The sequence below is a fragment of the Caretta caretta genome, chromosome 1, assembly GCF_965140235.1.
Source record: "Caretta caretta isolate rCarCar2 chromosome 1, rCarCar1.hap1, whole genome shotgun sequence".
NCBI classification, from domain to species: Eukaryota; Metazoa; Chordata; order Testudines; family Cheloniidae; genus Caretta; species Caretta caretta.
Window position 1 is genome coordinate 301,282,650 of NC_134206.1, and position 24,742 is coordinate 301,307,391.

At 45.5% G+C, this 24,742-nt stretch overlaps 1 protein-coding gene across 1 annotated transcript; it reads left to right on the forward strand.

The window, feature by feature from the left end:
• The first annotated feature begins 33 nt into the window (after positions 1-33).
• DNAJB9 (DnaJ heat shock protein family (Hsp40) member B9) lies at positions 34-9,052 on the forward strand. Its single transcript, XM_048836066.2, has 3 exons — positions 34-174; positions 4,769-4,996; positions 6,547-9,052. Exons 2-3 carry the CDS (start codon positions 4,780-4,782, stop codon positions 6,981-6,983), a joined length of 654 nt encoding a protein of 217 aa, XP_048692023.1. The 5' UTR covers positions 34-174; positions 4,769-4,779; the 3' UTR covers positions 6,984-9,052.
• The last annotated feature ends 15,690 nt before the right edge of the window (positions 9,053-24,742 follow it).

Consider the following 24,742-nt stretch of genomic DNA (forward strand, 5'->3'; position numbering starts at 1 on the left):
GTAACGTGACTCTTCAGGGTTCACAACACCCTTCCACGTGCACCAACGCGGCGGTGTCACGTGAGATAGGGCAGCCAATAGTGTAGCGCTTCGTGTAGGATTCGATCTACGGTTGCGGCCGCCGTGTTCGTCCGCTCAGAGCAGGAGGAGAGGAGCGCGCGCGCGGGGCGGGAGGTGAGCGCAGTCGTGAGGCGGCGACAGCGCCCCGGCTTTTGCGTTGGGGCTGGTGGAGGGAGGCCGGGGGGGGAAGGTGTCGGGATTTCTCTGCTCTTTGGGGTGGGATGTTTTTGTTTCAGGTCACTCTGATGTTTCTCAGGCCCTGCTTTGTATTCTCTTCTCTCCTCTCCCCCGGGAGGAGGGTGTGTGAAGTGCTGAGCTCCCCTCGGTGTGGGGGCATCTGTGCTTGTGTGGTGCTGCGCTGCTGCCTTGGCGTTTGGACACTGGGTTTATTTAAAACTTTTTTTTTTAAAACAGGGTTGTGTCCAGTCAGTGTAATGAGGTTTAATTTGGCTAGGAGGGCTGTGAGAAAGGTGGACTGGGGGGGGGAGGCAATAGCCTCCCCTCCCAGACTTCAGTCACTTGTCTCCATGATGAATTCTCCAGAATAATAGTAAACCCCAAATTTTATTTGCATGGACGTTATGGGTGAGGTTTGGGCGGGGGTCAGCAACTAAATGACCACATACAAACTGCAGTGGTCTTCACAGGTTCCCCCTAGCATTGAGGTCAGGTTCTCTCACTGATTCTCTTTCAAAATCACAAGACTGTTTTTAAGGAATTGTGTCTGATAGCTAAAGCCTAATAAGGATTTTTTTAATTAACTTGAATATATTTTTTTCTAACACACTTAAAAACCCAGAAATACTTAAAACAGTTTAAAGCTCTGAATGCTCTCATGTAACGTTTTCATTCAAATATGACAGCATTTTGATAACTAGCACATGAGGGAAGGAAAGTGAAACTTATCTGTCTTTCTGAACTGAAATAAAAGAAAGGTATGCAGAATAAATGGTGACAAGTGGGTTTTTTTAAAATAATTGTTATAATAAAGGTACTGATACTAAATTGGATTTAAATAAAGCTTTTTATGCTGCCAAAAAAAATGCATCTATTTTACATAATGCTAGGTTAGTAAATTCATATTGTAGTAAAGAAAATACACTGTCAGCTATTAATAGTTAGAGCTAATCTAATATACAGGCCTTGCTGGTGTTTTGTGATAGCCTTTTGTCAATTAAAGTACTTTTAAACATTAGCCATTTTCAACATTGGTCTTAAGTCTGAATACCATGGGGATGTTGAAACAAGCTGAGCATTGCATAAGGTTTATATTGTTAGAAATAGTGTTTTCGGGAACTTTGTCTAAAACATTCTGAAGAACAACCAGTTTAATCTGAACTGGGGTTTCTTTTAAAATATGGCACAACTTCAGTGTTATTTTTCATATAAAAATTAAAATGCTTTACAACTTCTATATAAGACAATAGACAATATGTAGTATAAAACTGTTTTGCAGGAAAGAGTAGTTTAAAATAATTGGAATGTGTGCATGTGGTAATAATGCCAGTATACAAGTCATAGAAGTTGAGAAGCTTAGGTGGATTGAAAAGATTTGAAGGCAGGAATGGGGGGGGCGGGGTAGTTTGCAGCAGTTTTTGGGAGGTGCAGGAGTCCTTTCTGGCCAAACTGCCCTTCACTAGTGGGAGTGGATAAAGTCAGATGTTAGAATGAGCAGGGGTGCATAGACTCTATCTATGAGAGAATAGGGCAATCTTATAAATAAGGAGGTCAGTTTTGAAAAGGATACTAGAATGAAGAGGAAGCCCATGGAGGTGTTTAGAGAGAGGCCAGATGCACTTCTGATTTCTGGCTACTTATGGGAGAAGTGCAGCAGTGTTGTACACTTGCTGGTTTTGGGAAAGCTGATTTTTGGAAGTCTGAGGAAGAAGGCATTTTAGTGATCAAGGTGTTAAATGATTGGGCAAATGTTTCAGCATAAGTGGAATAAAAGGGTTTACCTGAGCAATGTAGTGCCAGTGGTCATAGGCAGATATGTATAGACAGGGTATGGAGTTTGGGGTTCAAGATGAAATCAAGGTTATGAACTGTAGTGACCAATTGGAGTTAACTGAGGTGGATGTTTGTCATGCTCAAGAAAAGCGTTCCTGATTTTATGGAATTGAGATGAAAATCCACAGGTCCATACCTGTGAAGGGTGAACAGGCAGGAAACACTAAAAGTGTGGGAAAACATGTACAGATTCATAGTATTCAGCGTCAAAGTGGTAAAGTTTGAGATTAATGAACAAGGGAAGAGACTAGATGTAAAAAAGAAGAGGGTCTAGAAATCTTGCTGTACTTGTACTAATATATTTAGTATTGAGCAAGAGAGGTGCCAGAATGAATTGTACACTTCGTAGCTAAATACACTGATCAAAATACAGTTCCATTTTGAGACTAGCCCTTAGAACACTGACACTTGGCATACTACCAGCCAAGCAAATGTTTAGGAGGGCATTAGAGATATATATATCTAGTCTCCAAAGGATTGGGTGGTAGGATGTCAGAGCATACAAATAGTATTGAATATACTTTCAGTATTAGTAGTCACTGAAAAGATATAAACTATTTCATATAAACTGATATATATAAAGTGATATAAAGATATAAACTGTATAGGTCTGATTTTAAGTTCAGAACCAAAAGGAAGCCCTCTATTTATTTAAATACAAATGGGCCTACAAATCAAGTCCTGTCTTGTTACAGCTAAATATTGGGTTTGATCTTCAGCCATGAATTTCTTTTTATGGATATACGCTCTTCAAATCTTTTGTAATCAAGGAAATCCACAAAACAAAATTTGTGTATAGCAAATGTTTTATGGGCCCGTATTCTCCAAAAACAATCACGGCCATCAAAGCCATACAGACAGCATTCTGACTTATTCAGGGGAAGTAGAATGGAGCTGTCATCAAGGCAAGAAATGTATTGGACCCATGCTCCGATTCAACATTTTCCCTGGCTGAGTTACAGTCAGTGATGCCCAGGGAAATAGTGTGTCCACTCCCTCACCTAATCCTGCACTGAGATGATATATTATTTTTCTGAGTATGCTTAGTGCAATCCCCTGGCATTCTGCTGGCTGGATGAAGTCCAACTCTATCTTCGGGCACTCTATGTCCTCACTACATATCTTGGAAGCTTCTCCTTATTCCAAGGGACAATCAAGTTCTAGATAGTTAGGCTTCTTCTCGAAAGGATTCCTAGTATGCTGACTAATTGAATATAGCATGTGCCTGTTTTGTAATTGGTACTGTCTGTTTAACATTAAGCTTTTCTTTTTAAATGACTGACGATGTGTATTGTGTACAGATTTACTGGTCATCATTTCCTTAACCTGGCACTAGCTTGTTTTTTAACTCCAAACTTTTTATCTGTATCTCTGATAGATTGTACAATTCTCGACTATCTGATAAATTGATCAACTATTTTAATCTTCACAAATGCCACATGCTGAAAGTTCCCCAGTGCACTTTGATCTTATGTTCTAAAACTGTTTTGGATCTTACAGAAAGCTTCAATCCAGAGTGAATTTCAAGTGCTCAGTTAACTATTGGTATATGGCAGGTTTCAGAGTAACAACCGTGTTAGTCTGTATTCGCAAAAAGAAAAGGAGTACTTGTGGCACCTTATAGACGAACCAATTTATTTGAGCATAAGCTTTCGTGAGCTACAGCTCACTTCATCGGATGCATAAAGTGGAAAATACAGTGAAGATGTTTTTATACTGTACACAGTAGCTCACGAAAGCTTATGCTTAAATAAATTGGTTAGTCTCTAAGGTGCCACAAGTACTCCTTTTCTTATTGGTATATGGGGGGCTTACACATCTAACTCCCAATGATACTGATTATAAGTCCTCTATATCAAGAATATTGTAGACTTTTTAGTTATCAAAACTGCATTTAACTGCAAGCCCATCCCATGTTTTTCTTCACCGAGAAAGGACAAATTTGCACTTTGCAATGGGACTCTGTGGCCAGTGGTCTCTTGCTCCACCACAGTAATCTCTTAGGCCATTTAACTGGCCCTTTGAAATTAGGAGTGGGGGTTGGGATTCAGACTTTTCTCTTTCTTGAAGATCAGCACTAGGCCCTGTAGCAGCCCAGTGTGTGTGACAAGAATGTCTTGCTTGGGCCTTCTGCTCAATAGAGGCAATGGTTCTTGCCAGTTCCTTCTCAACCTCTTTGGGTAGCTCCATGTTCACAGCTCTTTTCACTTTCTTTCAAATGCTGCTGCTTGCTATCTGGTGACAGACAAGTATTCCTAAAAATGGTATATGTAGCTGTTGGACAAAATACAGAAAGCAAATACTGGGCCTTGCAATGAAAATGGCTAGTTAGTGAATACCAAATGTTTGGACCAGGACTGCGGGTGCTGGGGTGGGGGGAGATGAGGCAAGTGTAAATATGAACAAAAGAAGAAACTATGGGCATTTCTGTTGCAGGTGACAGCGTGGTGTGGAGATAATTCAAATCCCTAAACCCATCATACTGTGTACTGAAAATTCTGCAAAAGGGAGCTTCTCGAGCAAAAGTGAAATTAAACATGGTTCCATCTCTAATTGTTGCATGGTTCCTACTTTTAAACATTATAGACTTGCCTGTTTTAGTTAGCAAAGATGCAATTGAATTGTCTTAAGTTACTGCCCTACTTCAGAGAAAAAAATCGTGACCATTTGTATTCAAGTCTTTTTCTATCTTTTCTAGGCACTTCAGAAATGGCTACCACACAGTCTGTCTTCACATTTGCTGTCTGCATTTTAATGATAACCGAATTAATATTGGCTAGAGAAAGTTACTATGACATTTTAGGAGTTCCAAAAAATGCATCTGACCGCCAGATCAAGAAGGCATTTCACAAACTGGCCATGAAGTACCACCCAGACAAAAATAAGAGTCCTAGTGCAGAAGCAAAATTCAGAGAAATTGCAGAAGGTAATATAAATTATGTGGTAGTATTAAAGAGGGCTATGGATTGTTTAAGTCTGTGGGCTTGAAATGTCTGTCTGTACTCTCTTAACTTTTCTGTTGGGTTAAAAATTACACCAGTTTATGACACACAGCCTGCTATATCTAGTCAGTTCTAGAATAGGGCCACAAAAGTGCTCCTGGTCAAAGGCACCTGTGACAGTATCTTTGTCTACCAGAACTAGAAATGTTATTTCTGCTGTTGGTAGCTAGAAGTGTCTAGTCTTAAAATATTATGTCTGATTACTATCTTGATTTCCCCCCCTCAGTTGAATTGTGACATGATTTCAGTGATGGCTGTCTGTAATAACTTCAGATAGAAACAAACACTTTAACATTTAGTCTTCAAGTGGATCTTTCATGATGCATTTACTAGTGGCTAATTGTATTAAAATTGAAATGAGTGGCAAGGAGCAAAATAATAACTGATACTTAAAACCCCCTTTCCAGTGTCATAAATGTAACCTTATAATACCATAAAATGTAATTGCAACTCCACTCTTCTCAGCTGTGTCTGTGAAGCTATCAGTAGTTCCTCTTTTCATGTTCTGTAGGTGCTGCTATTGATTCTTTATTGAACATTGTCATGACAAAAGAGTGCATTGTAATGGCCCAAGTCACACTTCTCTCTAACAGCAGAGTTAAACTTTCTTTGTGTAGAGTATTTGAAAGCCCTTTAAAAAAAATTAACAAATAGAGGAACAGAAATATAGTTGAAATTGTCCTAACTGGGCAAGGCACACATGTTGAAGTCCATTGTTCTCTTGTGAAGTAGAAATGCTGACAGACCCATAAATTTTTACAAGCTATGGTCCTGGGCCAAAGATCAGGTAGAAACTTCATTTCCTAGTCTAATAAACCTAGATTTGTGTATTGCATGTATCATTAACTTGTTCATGTGGAGCACCACTCTTTTGTTTGTAAACCAACCTTGTTTCCCTACTGTTCTGCATTAAGCACAGTTTGGTTTAGAGATGTGTGCTGCAGTACCTCTGCAACATAGCTTGTTCCTACTGCTTTAATAATTATCAAATGGAAAGTTTTTATCTGAAAACCATCACAGGATGACAGAGTTCCTGTGATAGGAATGCGTTGAACAGTTTAAAGGGAAGGGAAAGCTTGGCTTGCCAAGTCTTTTTACATCTCCTTCCCTCCCTCCCCCCATTTCACTGCCATTTGAAAGAAAATATTTAACTGCTGTTCTTTAGTGCCTGGTGGTTAAAATACTAATTTATTTAAATAGAATATAGTCTTTAAGGATAAAATTACAGGATACATTTTGTCTTGACTTACTGCATGAGAACACTTGCGTGGTTATTTTAGAATTACATGAATGTTTAGCGAAATTGTGGCTTAACTTCATTATGTGTATATTGAAAGTATCACTTTCACCTGTGCTTGTCATCACTGATGTGCTTGCTGCTTAAAAAAAGAAAGGCGAATGATTTTGACAGGAAGATTTAAATCTGACTATATGTGAAATTCTGACCTAATTTCTCATTTCAATACTTCTACAGCATATGAAACGTTATCGGATGAGAATAAACGAAAAGAATATGACCAATTTGGCCATGGTGGAGGACAAGGAAATAATGGAAGCCCATTCCAACAGTCATTTAATTTCAACTTTGATGACTTGTTCAAAGATTTTGACTTGTTTGGTCAAAACCAAAACTCACGGTCAAAGAAGCATTTTGAAAATCACTTCCGGGGTCATCGGGAGGCTCACAGCAGGCAAAGACGTTCTTTCCAAGATTTCTCCTTTGGAGGTGGACTGTTTGATGATGTGTTTGAAGATATGGAAAAAATGTTTTCTTTCAGTGGCTTTGACAATGCACACCAGCACACAGTACAAACTGATAGCAGATTCCATGGATCTAGCAAGCATTGTAGGACTGTCACTCAGCGCCGAGGAAACATGGTTACTACATACACAGACTGTTCTGGACAATAATATTTCCTTTTTCTTCCATATTTCTCTTCCCGTTTCCTCACCTTGATGATTTTCTTGTTTAGTGCTAATATGGAACAAAAACTCTTCTCTGAACTGTCTGATAAACTATTAAAGTATGTAACATAATTGCGGTAAAGAAATTCTAATTAAACTAATTCTTGCAGCTAAAACATGCAGCAAAGTGGGAGATGAGTGCCTCATCTGTCTAGAAAAGGCTGTGTATGGGGGAAATAAATCCCATATAAAATAAGAAATGTTTACCAAATTGAAATATATTTCAATTTTTTAACATAGGAGGGTGTGGGTGGTTTTTTTTTTTGTTTTTGTTTTATTTTTTAATTAAATATTCTTACCTTCATATGACTTTTGTCTACACCCCTGGTAGGATGTTTGACTTACTGATGCATGTATAGCCACATGAGTTAAACTAATTATTGTGAAGTGTTAAACTTACAACTTCCTCTTTTTTCTTTAAAAAAAAAATCCTTATAGACTTAACTTGCAGTATTCAGCTGCTGTAGACTACGTTGTGGGAACTATGTATAATTCACACACAATACAGCAGTGAAAATTCAATTCATCTGCATTTTAACTTGCATGATCAGTTCTAGAAATGTGAATGTAGAACATCTTTAAAACAGTGTAAGGAACCATTGCCTGGAGTTTAGAAGTTTGTTTGTATCTCCAAATGTCCTTTCATTGGCCACAAGCCTGTAAAGACTTTAGCATGAACATAGCTGTGCATATGTGAGTTGTCTGACTCCAGCGGGACTACTTGTGTGTGTAAAGTTGTGTACATGTGTAAGTCTTTGTAGGATCCAGGACATTATCTATCTAAAAACTAAATATGAGAACCTGTATTATTGTAGTACATACTTACTATTTAGTTATGTCCCCTGGAAAATGGGGTAGTGAAAGTTTATTTTATCCTCAAATTATTGCTTTTTAAATTCTCCTCATAATGTTATAGTGAACTTAAACTAAGTAAAATTAGATCCCTATGCCTGATGTGACTTGTAGGTTAAACAAGTACATTTTTGTAGTAAATAGATCTGCAAACTCCATCACAGATTTCTTCATATAAAAGAATTATTGTCCCAGCTTCACAACTTGAAAAGTAAACTCTCTTCTCCAAGTGAATAAACAGCAAAATTGAAAGTCAAACTTCTTGTGGTATTTGTTTAGTTACATTTGGCAATTGAGTCTGCCATAGTGGTGGTGGCATACTAAAGTTGTCATTTGCTATACAGCCAGCAATGAAGTCCATAAGCCACTATAAAGTGGAAGAAAAACCCTCCATATCCAAATGTCACCCTAATAGATCTCTACATCAGTCCTTGAAGATTTTCTTCGAGTATTAATATAGGACTGACTGGACTTCCATGTAGTCACTGTATCAAACTGCATCTTTTCAGTAAAATGGCTGCCACCCACAATTGAGAATTGCCAGTTGTAACTTTAAACTAATGTTTAGAATTACATTTCACTTACTTTATGTGAAAACTTACCTTTCACGTTGATTGAGTGAGCAAATTGAGTGTAGGGTTCTGTAAGTTGCTGTGACCTAAATAAGCTTCATCTTTTTAAAAAGCCCTAGACTAATTTTATTATAAGGAAGAGACTTTGCCCTTCAGCTCTCATTTAATATTCCTCCGCTACATCCTCACTCATCGTGCTAACCTTCCCATGGCTGTCAATATTGTCTTTTGTTAAATTTCACTCACCTAGAAGCCTAGAAAGGATTTTTGTGTTATGTTAAGTGCTTTCTCTTTCATTCTTTGTCTACTTTATTTATAAATTGACTAATACCTCATATTCTGTCTTTATAAAAAGCCAGTAATTTGTGAAACCTTATCAGAATGTGCAATATTCTTATGGTGGAGAGAAATGTGCTTTTATTTTTTGTGCAAGTAGATTTTAATTCTGTTGTGTACTTTAATGTAAATTTCTGCACTTTTCCATAACATACTCTATATGGATATTAATCCTATGGATACATTTAAGCAAAAATAGCAACTGTCGTTCATACAACATGGGTATGTAAGTAAACAACTATTTACAACTTGAAATGCACTCTTGTAAACTATTTTGTCCCATGGCATCAAGATTACAAACATCTTAGTACTGTTTGGGAAAAGCCTCCTTTTCCCTTGGAGAAAAATTGTACACATTAAATGTTGGCATAAAAAGTGCATGCCAGCATAATATATTCAGGTTGTATATTGCTGAATGCTCATTACTGGTGTAGACTGCTAAAACTCATCCAGGTAAGAGGCATCTTAGTAAGGGAGATGGGAAGGTGTGGGAGATGATGTGTGGTTTTTTTTGTTTTGTTTTGTTTTTTTTTAGTGGAAAGACTAATAATGTTTAAACCACACTCTAAGAAGTTCTGGTTCTGTTGATTTTCATGGGCTTGAAGTTCCCTACCAGAACCAGGCTTCCATTAAATTCCTTCTCTCTCTAGCAGGGCCTGAGCTCTTCCTTTTGGCTGTTGACCCAGCCCTCTCGCTAAGGAGAGGCCTTTACCCAAAATTCTCCACCTACCTCAGAATAAAACAAGCCAAAACTATCCTGATTAATTGCATGTGGTACACTTGAAACAGGCAGCTCATTACCCTTCTTAAGGTGGGTTTTTGTTGTTGTTTTAAGTGTTTAGTAGCCAACTGCAAGCAACTATAGTACTGTTTCCCAGGATTCCTTTAGCTGAAGGTCAGAGGTCCTTTCCCTCCCAGGTTTAAGACTCCAGTTTCTGAGGACGCTCTAAACTGCTGAGGTCAACTAGAGTATGTCCACTTTTCTCAGCTCTCAAAAATCAATTTGTGAAACAATCAACCAAAACAGATGTTGCTAACACCAAGTAGATACCACTTTAAAAAAACAGCCTAGTTTAGCTTACTCAATTCCACATTCACTAAATCATATCTGCTTGTCCTAAGAAGCATGTCTAAGTCTTCAAACATCCCATAATTACAGGACTTCTCAAAACAACATCTGTCACCTACTTGGGATCTTGGAAGAAAAACCCCAAAAGAGGATTAACAGACAGGTGGAGTGGGCATAGATGATTGGGAATGGAAGAGAATTGATAGGGAAGAGAACTAATGGATTGGGGAAGCACTGGTAGAATATTGGAAAGGGGGGACTGATTTGTATTGAAGTGGCCACTGGGAGTTTACATTTGACTTACATGTGTAAATTGTTCAGACTTTTTACTGAACCAATTAAGGCAGGCCTGCACATACTCCTTCCTCAACCAGGCTGCTGTTAGGTCAATGCCTTTCAGAATAGAAGCTTGTGAAACATGCTGATCGCTTATTCAGAGCTCTTGCACATTCTTTTCCTATTTAATTATAGCATCTGCTTTGTGGCATGTTCTGTAACTGAAGTCCTGATATAACCTTACAAACCCCTGACTTTAGTTACTCAGAAGTTTCTCCAGTTCTCATTTTGGGCTGAAGCTTTTATGCTTGGTTTCTGTCTCTTATGGAAAATCTATCTATTCATTTGTGTTATGTGAGTGTGAAAACTACATTTTTGTATTTTTTTTAAAGTGAACACTTAAAATTTAAAGCTTTGCCATTTTGAGCTCATGTGAAAAGCTAGTACTTTATTCACAAATTCAAATTTCATTTCAGTTTTTACTTTTAAAACAATAGCTAACAGAGATGAAGGTACTGTAAACATTTAGGATTGTATTACATTGTCTATGGGAACATATTAGTTTCATGCATGCATTTTTTTTTTTAAAGAAAGTCAGATTGAAATGGTTTATATGGTATGGGTGTGTTTAATTGGGCGACATACTCCTCTCCTAGAAAAAAATTATGGGATAGTGGTTGGGGAAATCCGTGATCTTTTCACTTCAGAGTTCCCTTGGTACGCTTCCCTTGTATATGCGTGGTACTCTCGCTAGAGTAAAAGGATCATGACTAGGAACCACTCCGTTTAAAGAGTTTGCAGGGAATTCAGGTTCCATCCTTTTATATACCTTACGTGCTCCTACACGCACAGCGTTGAAGTGGTTTACAGTTTGGTTCAATGGCTTTCAGCACCCTCATTATATAAATTGTTCCCATCCCACTGCTTGGGAAGGGAAGGGAAAAATGAAGATGTCTCCTGGCCCTATCACAACATTCCTATAGCTCCTTTCCTGCTAGAAATACAGTTCCTTGGGCAATCTGTTTCCACTGGCTCTGTACCCTGCAGCCTGTGCTGTACTTTTCTCCTCTGGAAGCTCAGGGGCAGCTACTGTTGCTTCCACCAACTGCAATGGTGCATGGATTTCCAGTAAAATCATGCAGTGTGGAAGGGCACATACATTGAAAAGAGGCTATTTCTTAGCTCTATAGTCTCCAGCTGTTGGTGGATTACCAGGCTGAGATGTTCTGCGGTTAGGGGAATGTATTTTGGAAGTGCTGCTGCTCCTCATTTCTCTCTTGTATGCTTAAGAGTTTTTCTGACCCATTTGCACATAAGTAGTCTTGTGTGTGTGTACGTGTGGGTGCTGGAGATCTTTATATGAAGATCCTTGGCTTGTGCAAAACAGCTGTCAATGCAATCATGCTGATCTACAGTGGCAGAGGCTCTGAGCCTTGCCCTGCTTGTGCGTGTATGTATTCTGGGTCTGATCCTGAGAGATGAGGCACATCTGCAACTCCCACTGGAGAGAGACTGCCAGTAAAACCCTAATCTGGCAGGTGAAGCCAGATGCAATGTACTTGTCCCACAGGGTAGCAGAGAATCTAAATTATTTCCTTGCTTCAGGGATGGGAATGATGGATGTGTTTCTAAATGCTTTTGAATTGGGGAGTGAATTGAACAAGGGGAGGCAGGAGGACATGGTATGGTACCTAGCTCTACTACTGTCTGGGACATTTTCACCTTTATAGACAAAGAGGATTATAAAGATTAAGGGTGATTAAACTTTTTCAGCAACGCTTGTTTACAACTGACCCCTGAAGTACATAGGAGAAGGTTGCAGGGAGTTCTGAAAAAAGGGGATAAGACCTATACTGTGGCTTCAACTCAAGTGAGGACATCTAAGAGGGCTTACAAGGCCTTCCTGTGCAGCTGCCCACTATTAACACATGTCCACCAGGGAGAAAGGTCCTAGGGAGAGTGCACAGCCTATCACTTCAGTGGGGACCAGAGCCAGCAAGAGGTTGAAGGGGCCAGTTCCTGCAGACACCCTCCACTTCAGCAGCCTGCTCAGTGCCTTGAGCTGGTCACCTTGCAGCCCTGCCCCATTCACTAACCTAGCACCTTGGTGTGCCTCACAGGCACCCCTTGTCTGGGACCGAGGGAAGGGCTCGGGGACCACCAATGCTGGGCAGAGGCAGGTGCTCAGGCTGGATCTGTGTGTTACCTTGATTGTCCCAATCACTCCCCACCAAACCCCCAATCTCTGTGGGTGTGGGGCTGATACTCCAGGGGGCCCGACAGCTGTGAATTGTAGTGTGCGGAGGCTTGGAATGGGAATAGGCTCGAACCCTCTAGCTTCCTCTGGTCACCTTGGGAGCCACCACCTTTTGGCACCAGCTCCTTCTTGCTCACCACCTGACAGCTCCGCTTCACCCTCTTCCACCTGCCAGGGGCTTTGGGCTCCTCTGGCCCTGGGCAGGAGACAGCACTACCCTGTCAACATATACAGTTTGGGGGTGCAATGCCCCCCCATCACCCTCAACTCTGCCCCTGGCAGGCCACCTGGGACTTTGTTGGGCCACACCCCACAGTTTGGGAATCCCAGACATAAGAAAATGGGGACCTGGTTGTGGGGGTGCCGTGATCAATGAGGCTTATACATTAACATGTTTAGAACAATTCTATAAATTTTTGCCCCTGAAACCTAAAATTGTGGTTAATGGACAAAGATCGTAGAGATGGAACTGTAGCAGGGAAATTGGCAGACCCTCATGTGTATAGTCTGCCTGGCTTTGATAGAAGGGGATCAGAGAACAAGGATTAGGCCCATGCGGAGACCCACCCTGAGGGGAGTGAAGTCACCTTGGAGAAGCCCTGGGACATATCCTTTTTGTTCAATATCTTCATAAATGATCTGGAGGATGGTGTGGATTGCACCCTCAGCAAGTTTGCAGATGACACTAAAGTGGGAGGAGAGGTAGATATGCTGGAGGGTAGGGATAGAATACAGAGGGCCCTAGACAAATTAGAGGATTGGGCCAAAAGAAATCTGATGAGGTTCAACAAGGACAAGTGCAGAGTCCTGCACTTAAGACGGAATAATCCCATGCACCGCTACAGACTAGGGACAGAATGGCTCGGCAGCAGTTTGGCAGAAAAGGACCTAGGGGTTACAGTGGATGAGAATCTGGATATGAGTCAACAGTGTGCCCTTGTTGCCAAGAAGGCCAATGGCATTTGGGGATGTATATATAGGGGCATTGCCATCAGATCGAGGGATGTGATAGTTTCCCCTTTATTCAACAGTGGTGAGGCCTCATCTGGAGTACTGTGTCCAGTTTTGGGCCCCACACTACAAGAAGGATGTGGAAAAATTGGAGAGAGTCCAGCGGAGGGCAACAAAAATGATTAGGGCACTGGAACACATGACTTATGAGGAGAGGCTGAGGGAACTGGGATTGTTTAGTCTGCTGAAGAGAAGAATGAGGGAGGGATTTGATAGCTGCTTTCAACTACCTGAAAGGGGGTTCCAAAGAGGATGGCTCTAGACTGTTCTCAGTGGTAGCAGATGACAGAACAAGGAGTAATGGTCTCAAGTTGCAGTGGGGGAGGTTTAGGTTGGATATTAGGAAAAACTTTTTCACTAGGAGGGTGGTGAAACACTGGAATGCATTACCTAGGGAGGTGGTGGAATCTCCTTCCTTAGATATTTTTAAGGTCAGGCTTGACAAAGCCCTGGTTGGGATGATTTAGTTGGGGATTGGTCCTGCTTTGAGCAGGGGGTTGGACTGGATGACCTCCTGAGGTCCCTCCCAACCCTGATATTCTATGCTTCTATGAATATTCCCCTATATTCCACATTGGTGAGGCCACACCTGAAGTATTGTGTCCAGTTTTGGTCCCCCCCCTACAGAAGGAATGTGGACAAATTGGAGACAGTCCAGCGGAGGGCAACAAAAATTATTAGGGGGCTGGGGCACATGACTTACGAGGAGAGGCTGAGGGAACTGGGGTTATTTAGTCTGCAGAAGAGAAGAGTGAGGGAGGATTTGATAGCAGCCTTCAACTACCTGAAGGGGGGTTCCAAAGAGGATGGAGCTCAGCTGTTCTCAGTGGTGGCAGATGACAGAACAAGAAGCAATGGTCTTGAGCTGCAGTGGGGGAGGTCTAGGTTGGATATTAGGAAACACTCTTTCACTCGGAGGGTGGTGAAGCACTGGAAAGGGTTACCTAGGGAGGTGGTGGAATCTCCGTCCTTAAAGGTTTTTAAGGCACAGCTTGACAAAGCCCTGGCTGGGATGACTTAGTTGGTGTTGGTCCTGCTTTGAGCAGGGGATTGGACTAGATGATCTTCTGAGGTCTCTTCCAACCCTAATAGTCTATGATTCTATGACATCTGGGGAAAAGTGGTATTCAGTAGGCAGCCAGCAAGGTCACTTTGCCTGGAATTGTTCATTCCGCTCACTAAGCCCCAGTGCGGTGCTGGAAAGGCTAGCTGCACCCCAACCTCACAGAATTAACCATGTGACTGAATCACCAGAGGGAGGAAGTCTCACAGTCATTTCATTGATGGCACACAGTGTTCATGTGAGCCGCTCACACCCAAAACCACTGCCCACAAGTCATGTTTCACCCTTCTGGGTGCAGATCATCTGCCAGTGGGAGAGAAAGGTGGTAGTTAATAGGGAGAGAAACTGGAACTGCTAACACTAGAGTTAGGCCCCATGTAATTAAACCCCATCAAACGCTCCCTGGGTGTGAAATCTGGGTTAAAGTTCCTGGTGTAAAAGCCTTTGTATAGAAATCTGTGCTGTAGGGAGAGCAGCCCCAGGAAGAGTAACTGGTTGTAGGTATATTGTTAGGTATTCCAATTCTTTGCTTTGGGGGAATGAATGATATCACTTTAAAATTAAAAAATAGAATCACAGAATCATAGAATATCTGGGTTGGAAGGGACCTCAGGAGGTCATCCAGTCCAACCCCCTGCTCAGAGCAGGGTCGATCCCCGACTAAATCATCCCAGCCAGGGCTTTGTCAAGCCTTACCTTAAAAACCTCTAATGAAGGAGATTCTACCACCTCCCTAGGTAACGCATTCCAGTGTTTCACCACCCTCCTAGTGAAAAAGTTTTTCCTAATATCCAATCTAAACCTCCCCCACTGCAACTTGAGACCATTACTCCTCATTCTGTCATCTGCTACCATTGAGAACAGTCTAGAGCCATCCTCTTTGGAACCCCCTTTCAGGTAGTTGAAAGCAGCTATCAAATCCCCCCATTCTTCTCTTCTGCAGACTAAACAATTCCAGCTCCCTCAGCCTCTCCTCATAAGTCATGTGTTCCAGACCCCTAATCATTTTTGTTGCCCTTCGCTGGACTCTCTCCAATTTATCCACATCCTTCTGGTAGTGTGGGGCCCAAAACTGGACACAGTACTCCAGATGAGGCCTCACCAATGTCGAATAGAGGGGAACGATCACATCCCTCGATCTGCTCGCTATGCCCCTACTTATACATCCCCAAATGCCATTGGCCTTCTTGGCAACAAGGGCACACTGCTGACTCATATCCAGCTTCTTGTCCACTGTCACCCCTAGGTCCTTTTCCGCAGAACTGCTGCCTAGCCATTCGGCCCCTAGTCTGTAGCGGTGCATTGGATTCTTCCGTCCTAAGTGCAGGACCCTGCACTTATCCTTATTGAACCTCATCAGATTTCTTTTGGCCCAATCCTCCAATTTGTCTAGGTCCTTCTGTATCCTATCCCTCCCCTCCAGCGTATCTACCACTCCTCCTAGTTTAGTATCATCCGCAAATTTGCTGAGAGTGCAATCTACACCATCCTCCAGATCATTTATGAAGATATTGAACAAAACCGGCCCCAGGACCGACCCCTGGGGCACTCCACTTGACACCGGCTGCCAACTAGACATGGAGCCATTGATCACTACCCTTTGAGCCCGACAATCTAGCCAGCTTTCTACCCACCTTATAGTGCATTCATCCAGCCCATACTTCCTTAACTTGCTGACAAGAATACTGTGGGAGACCGTGTCAAAAGCTTTGCTAAAGTCAAGAAACAATACATCCACTGCTTTCCCTTCATCCACAGAACCAGTAATCTCATCATAAAAGGCGATTAGATTAGTCAGGCATGACCTTCCTTTGGTGAATCCATGCTGGCTGTTCCTGATCACTTTCCTCTCATGCAAGTGCTTCAGGATTGATTCTTTGAGGACCTGCTCCATGATTTTTCTAGGGACTGAGGTGAGGCTGACTGGCCTGTAGTTCCCAGGATCCTCCTCCTTCCCTTTTTTAAAGATTGACACTACATTAGCCTTTTTCCAGTCATCCGGGACTTCCCCGGTTCGCCACGAGTTTTCAAAGATAATGGCCAATGGCTCTGCAATCACAGCCACCAATTCCTTCAGCACTCTCGGATGCAACTCGTCCGGCCCCATGGACTTGTGCACGTCCAGCTTTTCTAAATAGTCCCTAACCACCTCTATCTCCACAGAGGGCTGGCCATCTCTTCCCCATTTTGTGATGCCCAGCGCAGCAGTCTGGGAGCTGAACTTGTTAGTGAAGACAGAGGCAAAAAAACCATTGAGTACCTTAGCTTTTTCCACATCCTCTGTCACTAGGTTGCCTCCCTCATTCAGTAAGGGGCCCACACTTTCCTTGGCTTTCTTCTTGTTGCCAACATACCTGAAGAAACCCTTCTTGTTGCTCTTGACATCTCTTGCTAGCTACAGCTCCAGGTGCGATTTGGCCCTCCTGATATCATTCCTACATGCCAGAGCAATATTTTTATACTCTTCCCTGGTCATATGTCCAACCTTCCACTTCTTGTAAGCTTCTTTTTTATGTTTAAGATCCGCTAGGATTTCACCATTAAGCCAAGCTGGTCACCTGCCATATTTACTATTCTTTCGACTCATCGGGATGGTTTGTCCCTGTAACCTCAACAGGGATTCCTTGAAATACAGCCAGCTCTCCTGGACTCCTTTCCCCTTCATGTTAGTCCCCCAGGGAATCCTGGCCATCCGTTCCCTGAGGGAGTCGAAGTCTGCTTTCCTGAAGTCCAGGGTCCGTATCCTGCTGCTTACCTTTCTTCCCTGTGTCAGGATCCTGAACTCAACCAACTCATGGTCACTGCCTCCCAGATTCCCATCCACTTTTGCTTCCCCCACTAATTCTACCCGGTTTGTGAGCAGCAGGTCAAGAAAAGCGCCCCCCCTAGTTGGCTGCTCTAGCACTTGCGCCAATTTCCTACGCTTTCCAAAAACTTCCTGGATTGTCTATGCACTGCTGTATTGCTCTCCCAGCAGATATCAGGAAAATTAAAGTCACCCATGAGAATCAGAGCATGCGATCTAGTAGCTTCCGTGAGCTGCCGGAAGAAAGCCTCATCTACCTCATCCCCCTGGTCCGGTGGTCTATAGCAGACTCCCACCACTACATCACTCTTGTTGCACACACTTCTAAACTTAATCCAGAGACACTCAGGTTTTTCTACAGTTTCGTACCGGAGCTCTGAGCAGTCATACTGCTCCCTTACATACAGTGCTACTCCCCCACCTTTTCTGCCCTACCTGTCCTTCCTGAACAGTTTATAACCATCCATGACAGTACTCCAGTCATGTGAGTTATCCCACCAAGTCTCTGTTATTCCAATCACGTCATAGTTCCTTGACATCACCAGGACCTCCAGTTCTCCCTGCTTGTTTCCAAGGCTTTGTGCATTCGTATATAAGCACTTGAGATAACCTGTTGATCGCCCCTCATTCCCAGTATGAGGCAGGAGCCCTCCCCTCACAGACGTTCCTGCCTGTGCTTCCTCCCGGTATCCCGCTTTCCCACTTACCTCAGGGCTTTGGTCTCCTTCCCCCGGTGAACCTAGTTTAAAGCCCTCCTCACTAGGTTAGCCAGCCTGTTGGCAAAGATGCCCTCAGTTAGCCCCAGACCTGCAAGGGACTGTTAGTCAAAATGCAAATGTGGCAGCTGACAGGGAGTAGAGGATGTGTGTTCCCCTGCCTGTATCCCAGAGGAATCCTTATCTTTCCAGTATGTGCAGACAACCACCTCGGGGCAGGGGGAGTTAGATGCCTACTCTGGCCTGACCTCCAAGGAGGTGGGGCATAGAAAGGAATTTGGCTATGGAGGGAGCTTGAGGAATCTCCTTTGCTTGACCTCACTGCTATTAAAACGAGTCCATGGTCAAGAGTCACTTCACAGGGAAGCAGCCCTGCCTCATTTTTTCCCTTTGGTCCAAAGAATACTTCCAGAGGAAGTAGGGAACCGCAAGCCATCACTGGGGCCGCTAACCCCTTAAGGGACAAAAGGGACACCTCACATGCCTTCTAGTTCACACCCAAATGTTTTGGGGGAACACGGGTAAGAGGGGGTCATGCAAGAGCTCAGCCCTGTGCATTCTAAACAGAGGTTCTAAATTATACAGGATCGGGGCAGACCAGCAGGGAGCCCTCATCATCTGATGCCCTCATGATGCCCTCCAATCCCGACCCTGGCAGAAGCTGCAAGGTGGGGGTAGCCCCCGCAGCGACCCTGCAGCACCCCGACTCTGTCTCCGGCAGTGCTTACCTGGGGCAGCTCCCAGGAAGCATCCAGCAGGTCCCTCTGGCTCCTAAGGGCTGGGGGGAGCCGCTCCCCCCACCGATCACATCAAAAGTGGTGCCTTAGGCGCCGACTCCCTGGGTGATCCGGGGCTGGAGCACCCACGGGGAAAAATTGGTGGGTGCACCCAGCGGCAGCTCCCCACCCCGCGCCCAGCCCCAGCTCACCTCACCTCCGCTCTGCCTCCTCCTCTGAATGCACCGCCCTGCTCTGCTTCTCCGTGGCCCCCACCCCCTGCCAGCTTCCTGTGAATCAGCTGTTCGGCAGGAAGCCTGGGAGGGCTGAGAAGCAGGTCGCGGCTTCCCGCTCAGGCCGAGGGTGGCGGAGGTGAGCTGGGGCGGGAAGCGGTTCCCCTGCGCGCCCACTCACCCTCCCCCCCCCCCGGTTACCTGCTGCGGTGCATGTAGCCCTCCTCGCGACCCCCCTGCCCGAGCTCACCTCCGCTCTGCCTCTATGGGTCTGAGCGGGAAGCCATGGCTTGCTTCTCAGCCTGCCCCAGCTTCCCCGCGCAAACAGCTGATTTGCGGGAAGCCTGGGGCAGAGAAGCAGAGTGGGGCAGAGCGTTCAGGGAGGAGGTGGAGGCGAAGCCAGAGCAGAGGTGAGCTGAGCTGAGCTGGGGTGGGGAGCTGCCAGTGGGTGCTTTGCACCCACCAAATTTTCCCCTTGGGTGCTCCAGGGGTGGAGCACCTGTAGAGTCCACGCCTAAGGCTTCACTTTTGGCCGGTTAAATTTAGAAGGCCCTTTTAGAACTGGTTGTCCCTTGTGGAACAACCAGTTCTAAAAGGGGCTTCTAAATTTAACAACCAGTTCTAGCGAACCGGTGCGAACCAGCTCCAGCTCACCACTGGATGGGGGAAGCTGTCCACCCCACCCCCTATGGCCCCCTGACTCCATCCATAGCAGAAGCCATGGGATGGGTGAAGCTGCCCCACAGTGGTCCCTGACCCTGGCAGAAGCCACAGGATGGGGGAAGCCTCCCCCCCACACCACCCTAACCTTCACTCTGGCAGAAGAAGCCCCCAGTGCCCCGACCCTCTCTCCGCAAATGCTGTGATGTGGCAAGGGAAGTCCACATGCCTGACCCTGCTCTCTGGCAGAAGTGCCAGGTGGGAGAAACCCCAGCGCACGAACCCTGGTCCCTTGCAGAAGGGCTGGCGGGGGGTGGGGGTGGCAGGGGAAGCCCCAGCACCTGGATCCCCACTGTGGCCCTGGGACTAGAGGAGCTCTGACTCCCTGCTATGGACCCAAGGCCTTGACGTGGGGACAGAGCTTCTCTGGTCTTGCCATGGCACAGGGACAGAGCTTCTCCAGTTTTGGGGCTGCAGGAGTCGGGGCAGAAAGAAGCAAATGGGTTGTGGGGTGGGCAAACGGGGGGGGGGGGGACCCTGGGTGGAATAGGGGTGGGGTTGCGGGGAAAGGGCAGAAAGGGGTGGGGCTGTGGGCAGGGGCTGCAGGTGGAAGGGGCAGAAAGGGGGAGGGACTGCAGGCAGAAAGGGTAGGGAGGGGCCCCCACTTCCTCTGGCCCAGGGCACCTTAATCAGCTTCTGTACAGGATGGGATGTCTAATAACAATGTGGATTTTTGAAGGATGTATGTTGGCTTGCTAGCAGAATGTTTATTAGATGCATAGTTGAAATATGAAATTATGAATGGTGGTAATGATTTAAATGCCATTTTGGGAATAAACCTGTTAATTTCTCTTGGATGCCAGTCAAGCACTTTAGTTACACAGACAACCACCTCGGGGCAGGGGGAGTTAGATGCCTACTCTGGCCTGACCTCCAAGGAGGTGGGGCATAGAAAGGAATTTGGCTATGGAGGGAGCTTGAGGAATCTCCTTTGCTTGACCTCACTGCTATTAAAACGAGTCCATGGTCAAGAGTCACTTCACAGGGAAGCAGCCCTGCCTCATTTTTTCCCTTTGGTCCAAAGAATACTTCCAGAGGAAGTAGGGAACCGCAAGCCATCACTGGGGCCGCTAACCCCTTAAGGGACAAAAGGGACACCTCACATGCCTTCTAGTTCACACCCAAATGTTTTGGGGGAACACGGGTAAGAGGGGGTCATGCAAGAGCTCAGCCCTGTGCATTCTAAACAGAGGTTCTAAATTATACAGGATCGGGGCAGACCAGCAGGGAGCCCTCATCATCTGATGCCCTCATGATGCCCTCCAATCCCGACCCTGGCAGAAGCTGCAAGGTGGGGGTAGCCCCCGCAGCGACCCTGCAGCACCCCGACTCTGTCTCCGGCAGTGCTTACCTGGGGCAGCTCCCAGGAAGCATCCAGCAGGTCCCTCTGGCTCCTAAGGGCTGGGGGGAGCCGCTCCCCCCACCGATCACATCAAAAGTGGTGCCTTAGGCGCCGACGCCCTGGGTGATCCGGGGCTGGAGCACCCACGGGGAAAAATTGGTGGGTGCACCCAGCGGCAGCTCCCCACCCCGCGCCCAGCCCCAGCTCACCTCACCTCCGCTCTGCCTCCTCCTCTGAATGCACCGCCCTGCTCTGCTTCTCCGTGGCCCCCACCCCCTGCCAGCTTCCTGTGAATCAGCTGTTCGGCAGGAAGCCTGGGAGGGCTGAGAAGCAGGTCGCGGCTTCCAGCTCAGGCCGAGGGTGGCGGAGGTGAGCTGGGGCGGGAAGCGGTTCCCCTGCGCGCCCACTCACCCTCCCCCCCCCCCGGTTACCTGCTGCGGTGCATGTAGCCCTCCTCGCGACCCCCCTGCCCGAGCTCACCTCCGCTCTGCCTCTATGGGTCTGAGCGGGAAGCCATGGCTTGCTTCTCAGCCTGCCCCAGCTTCCCCGCGCAAACAGCTGATTTGCGGGAAGCCTGGGGCAGAGAAGCAGAGTGGGGCAGAGCGTTCAGGGAGGAGGTGGAGGCGAAGCCAGAGCAGAGGTGAGCTGAGCTGAGCTGGGGTGGGGAGCTGCCAGTGGGTGCTTTGCACCCACCAAATTTTCCCCTTGGGTGCTCCAGGGGTGGAGCACCTGTAGAGTCCACGCCTAAGGCTTCACTTTTGGCCGGTTAAATTTAGAAGGCCCTTTTAGAACTGGTTGTCCCTTGTGGAACAACCAGTTCTAAAAGGGGCTTCTAAATTTAACAACCAGTTCTAGCGAACCGGTGCGAACCAGCTCCAGCTCACCACTGGATGGGGGAAGCTGTCCACCCCACCCCCTATGGCCCCCTGACTCCATCCATAGCAGAAGCCATGGGATGGGTGAAGCTGCCCCACAGTGGTCCCTGACCCTGGCAGAAGCCACAGGATGGGGGAAGCCTCCCCCCCACACCACCCTAACCTTCACTCTGGCAGAAGAAGCCCCCAGTGCCCCGACCCTCTCTCCGCAAATGCTGTGATGTGGCAAGGGAAGTCCACATGCCTGACCCTGCTCTCTGGCAGAAGTGCCAGGTGGGAGAAACCCCAGCGCACGAACCCTGGTCCCTTGCAGAAGGGCTGGCGGGGGGTGGGGGTGGCAGGGGAAGCCCCAGCACCTGGATCCCCACTGTGGCCCTGGGACTAGAGGAGCTCTGACTCCCTGCTATGGACCCAAGGCCTTGACGTGGGGACAGAGCTTCTCTGGTCTTGCCATGGCACAGGGACAGAGCTTCTCCAGTTTTGGGGCTGCAGGAGTCGGGGCAGAAAGAAGCAAATGGGTTGTGGGGTGGGCAAACGGGGGGGGGGGACCCTGGGTGGAATAGGGGTGGGGTTGCGGGGAAAGGGCAGAAAGGGGTGGGGCTGCGGGCAGGGGCTGCAGGTGGAAGGGGCAGAAAGGGGGAGGGACTGCAGGCAGAAAGGGTAGGGAGGGGCCCCCACTTCCTCTGGCCCAGGGCACCTTAATCAGCTTCTGTACAGGATGGGATGTCTAATAACAATGTGGATTTTTGAAGGATGTATGTTGGCTTGCTAGCAGAATGTTTATTAGATGCATAGTTGAAATATGAAATTATGAATGGTGGTAATGATTTAAATGCCATTTTGGGAATAAACCTGTTAATTTCTCTTGGATGCCAGTCAAGCACTTTAGTTACACCTATTTTTTTAGGGGGGATATATGACAGATATGGCAAAGTTCTGACATATCCTTCTTGGGAGACCTTACTAAATTAAGTAAGTATCCTTGGGGTCCATTGTATTAAATTAATGGTTTATATATTGTTGTGGGGCCACGATTGTATGTTCTCTAGGGAAAAGATATGACAGATGTGAGATCTGGCCATTCAAAGGGCTTGTCAAGGTTCCTTCCCCACTCTGAACTCTAGGGTACAGATGTGGGGACCTGCATGAAAACCTCCTAAGCTTACTTTTACCAGCTTAGGTTAAAACTTCCCCAAGGTACAAACTATTTTACCTTTTGCCCTTGGACTTCCACTGCCACCACCAAACTTTATCTGGGTTCCTGAGAAAATGGAGTTTGGAAAGGTCTTTCCCCCCAAAATCCTCCCAACCCTTGCACCCCACTTCCTGGGGAAGGTTTGGTAAAAATCCTCACCAATTTGCATAGGTGACCACAGACCCAAACCCTTGGATCTTAGGACAATGAAAAAAGCATTCAGTTTCCTTACAAGAAAACTTTTAATAGAAGTAAAAAAGAATCACCTCTGTAAAATCAGGATGGTAAATACCTTACAGGGTAATTAGATTCAAAACATAGAGAATCCCTCTAGGCAAAACCTTAAGTTACAAAAAAGACACACAGACAGGAATAGTCATTCTATTCAGCACAGCTATTTTCTCAGCCATTTAAAGAAATCATAATCTAACACGTACCTAGCTAGATTACTTACTAAGTTCTAAGACTCCATTCCTGTTCTGTCCCCAGCAAAAGCATCACACAGACCCTTTGTTTTTCCTCCCTCCTCCCAGCTTTTGAAAGTATCTTGTCTCCTCATTGGTCATTTTGGTCAGATGCCAGCAAGGTTACCTTTAGCTTCTTAACCCTTTACAGGTGAAAGAATTTTTCCTCTGGCCAGGAGGGATTTTAAAGGTGATTACCCTTCCCTTTATATTTATGACAGGGCTATATTAAAAATATGCCAGAAAAGAATAGACTTTTTGTAAGTGAATTTCCTGGGGAATCCCTAGGTAGAGGTTAATGTGAATTCCCCAGCTTTTTGAATCTATGCCCTGAGGAAAGAGTGATTATCAGTTGATTACCTGTTCCAGGAGACTGGTAGATTAAAGGCCTGAGCTGTTGTAAAGACACAGCTGAACTGCCCAGCTTATGTTCTGGTTCTGAATCTGAGACAGTTAAGAATGTCTAACCACGGAGAAAAACAAATTATGGGCTTTAACTACAGAGACCAAGGTTGGAGATCAGAGACCAAAGTTGGAGTTGGGGTTTTAGCATGTCTGTAAGGTCTTTTATTGTTTTCTCTGTAATGTGCTTGCTTAGAAAGAGCTGTGTGGTAACTTATAACTGTGGGCAGGTACATTGCTCATAACCTTTGGAGAGAAAGTGAAGTTCAGAGACTAGCCTGTTTCGGCAAGCTAGCTGGCTGGGAATATCACAGTGTAGGCAGGGAACTGTGCAGCTTTAAAGTTTCCCCACTCAGGAGAGAATGACCTGAGGGTCTCCACCCAAGAGAGGTAATATCTTGGAGCTGGAAGCCTAGACTGGATGCCCTTGCTGGACCCCGGTGGGGAATTACAGGTGCAGGTGCCTCATATCTGGTCTTGAAAAAACAGTGTGTTCAGAGGGTCAGCTGTCTCTAGTCACAGTCAGGCTTTGACCTCTCTAGCCAAACTGCCACAAGGGTGCCAATTCATGCCAACTGTGCTGGGGATTTCTGCAATGTGGGCACCTGTCTTCTAGGGACTGGACTGAGTCCAACTCATTTTGCATAGGCCATTGAGCAGCTGTGAGATTAATTGACTGTCAGTCACTACAGAGGTATGTCTGATTCAAAGTTCTAAGTCAGGGTTGTAGATCCATGCTTGATGCACGCAAGTGTGTGTTTGGATATAACTGAAATCTGTGTTAAAATAATGTGCTTTAA

Bases quoted from the DNA above. Each gene is read 5' to 3' on its own strand.
- DNAJB9 (XM_048836066.2), top strand. From the start codon at position 4,780: ATGGCTACCACACAGTCTGTCTTCACATTTGCTGTCTGCATTTTAATG. The intron at 4,997-6,546 runs GTAATATAAATT...ATACTTCTACAG, and splicing joins ATTCAGAGAAATTGCAGAAG to CATATGAAACGTTATCGGAT.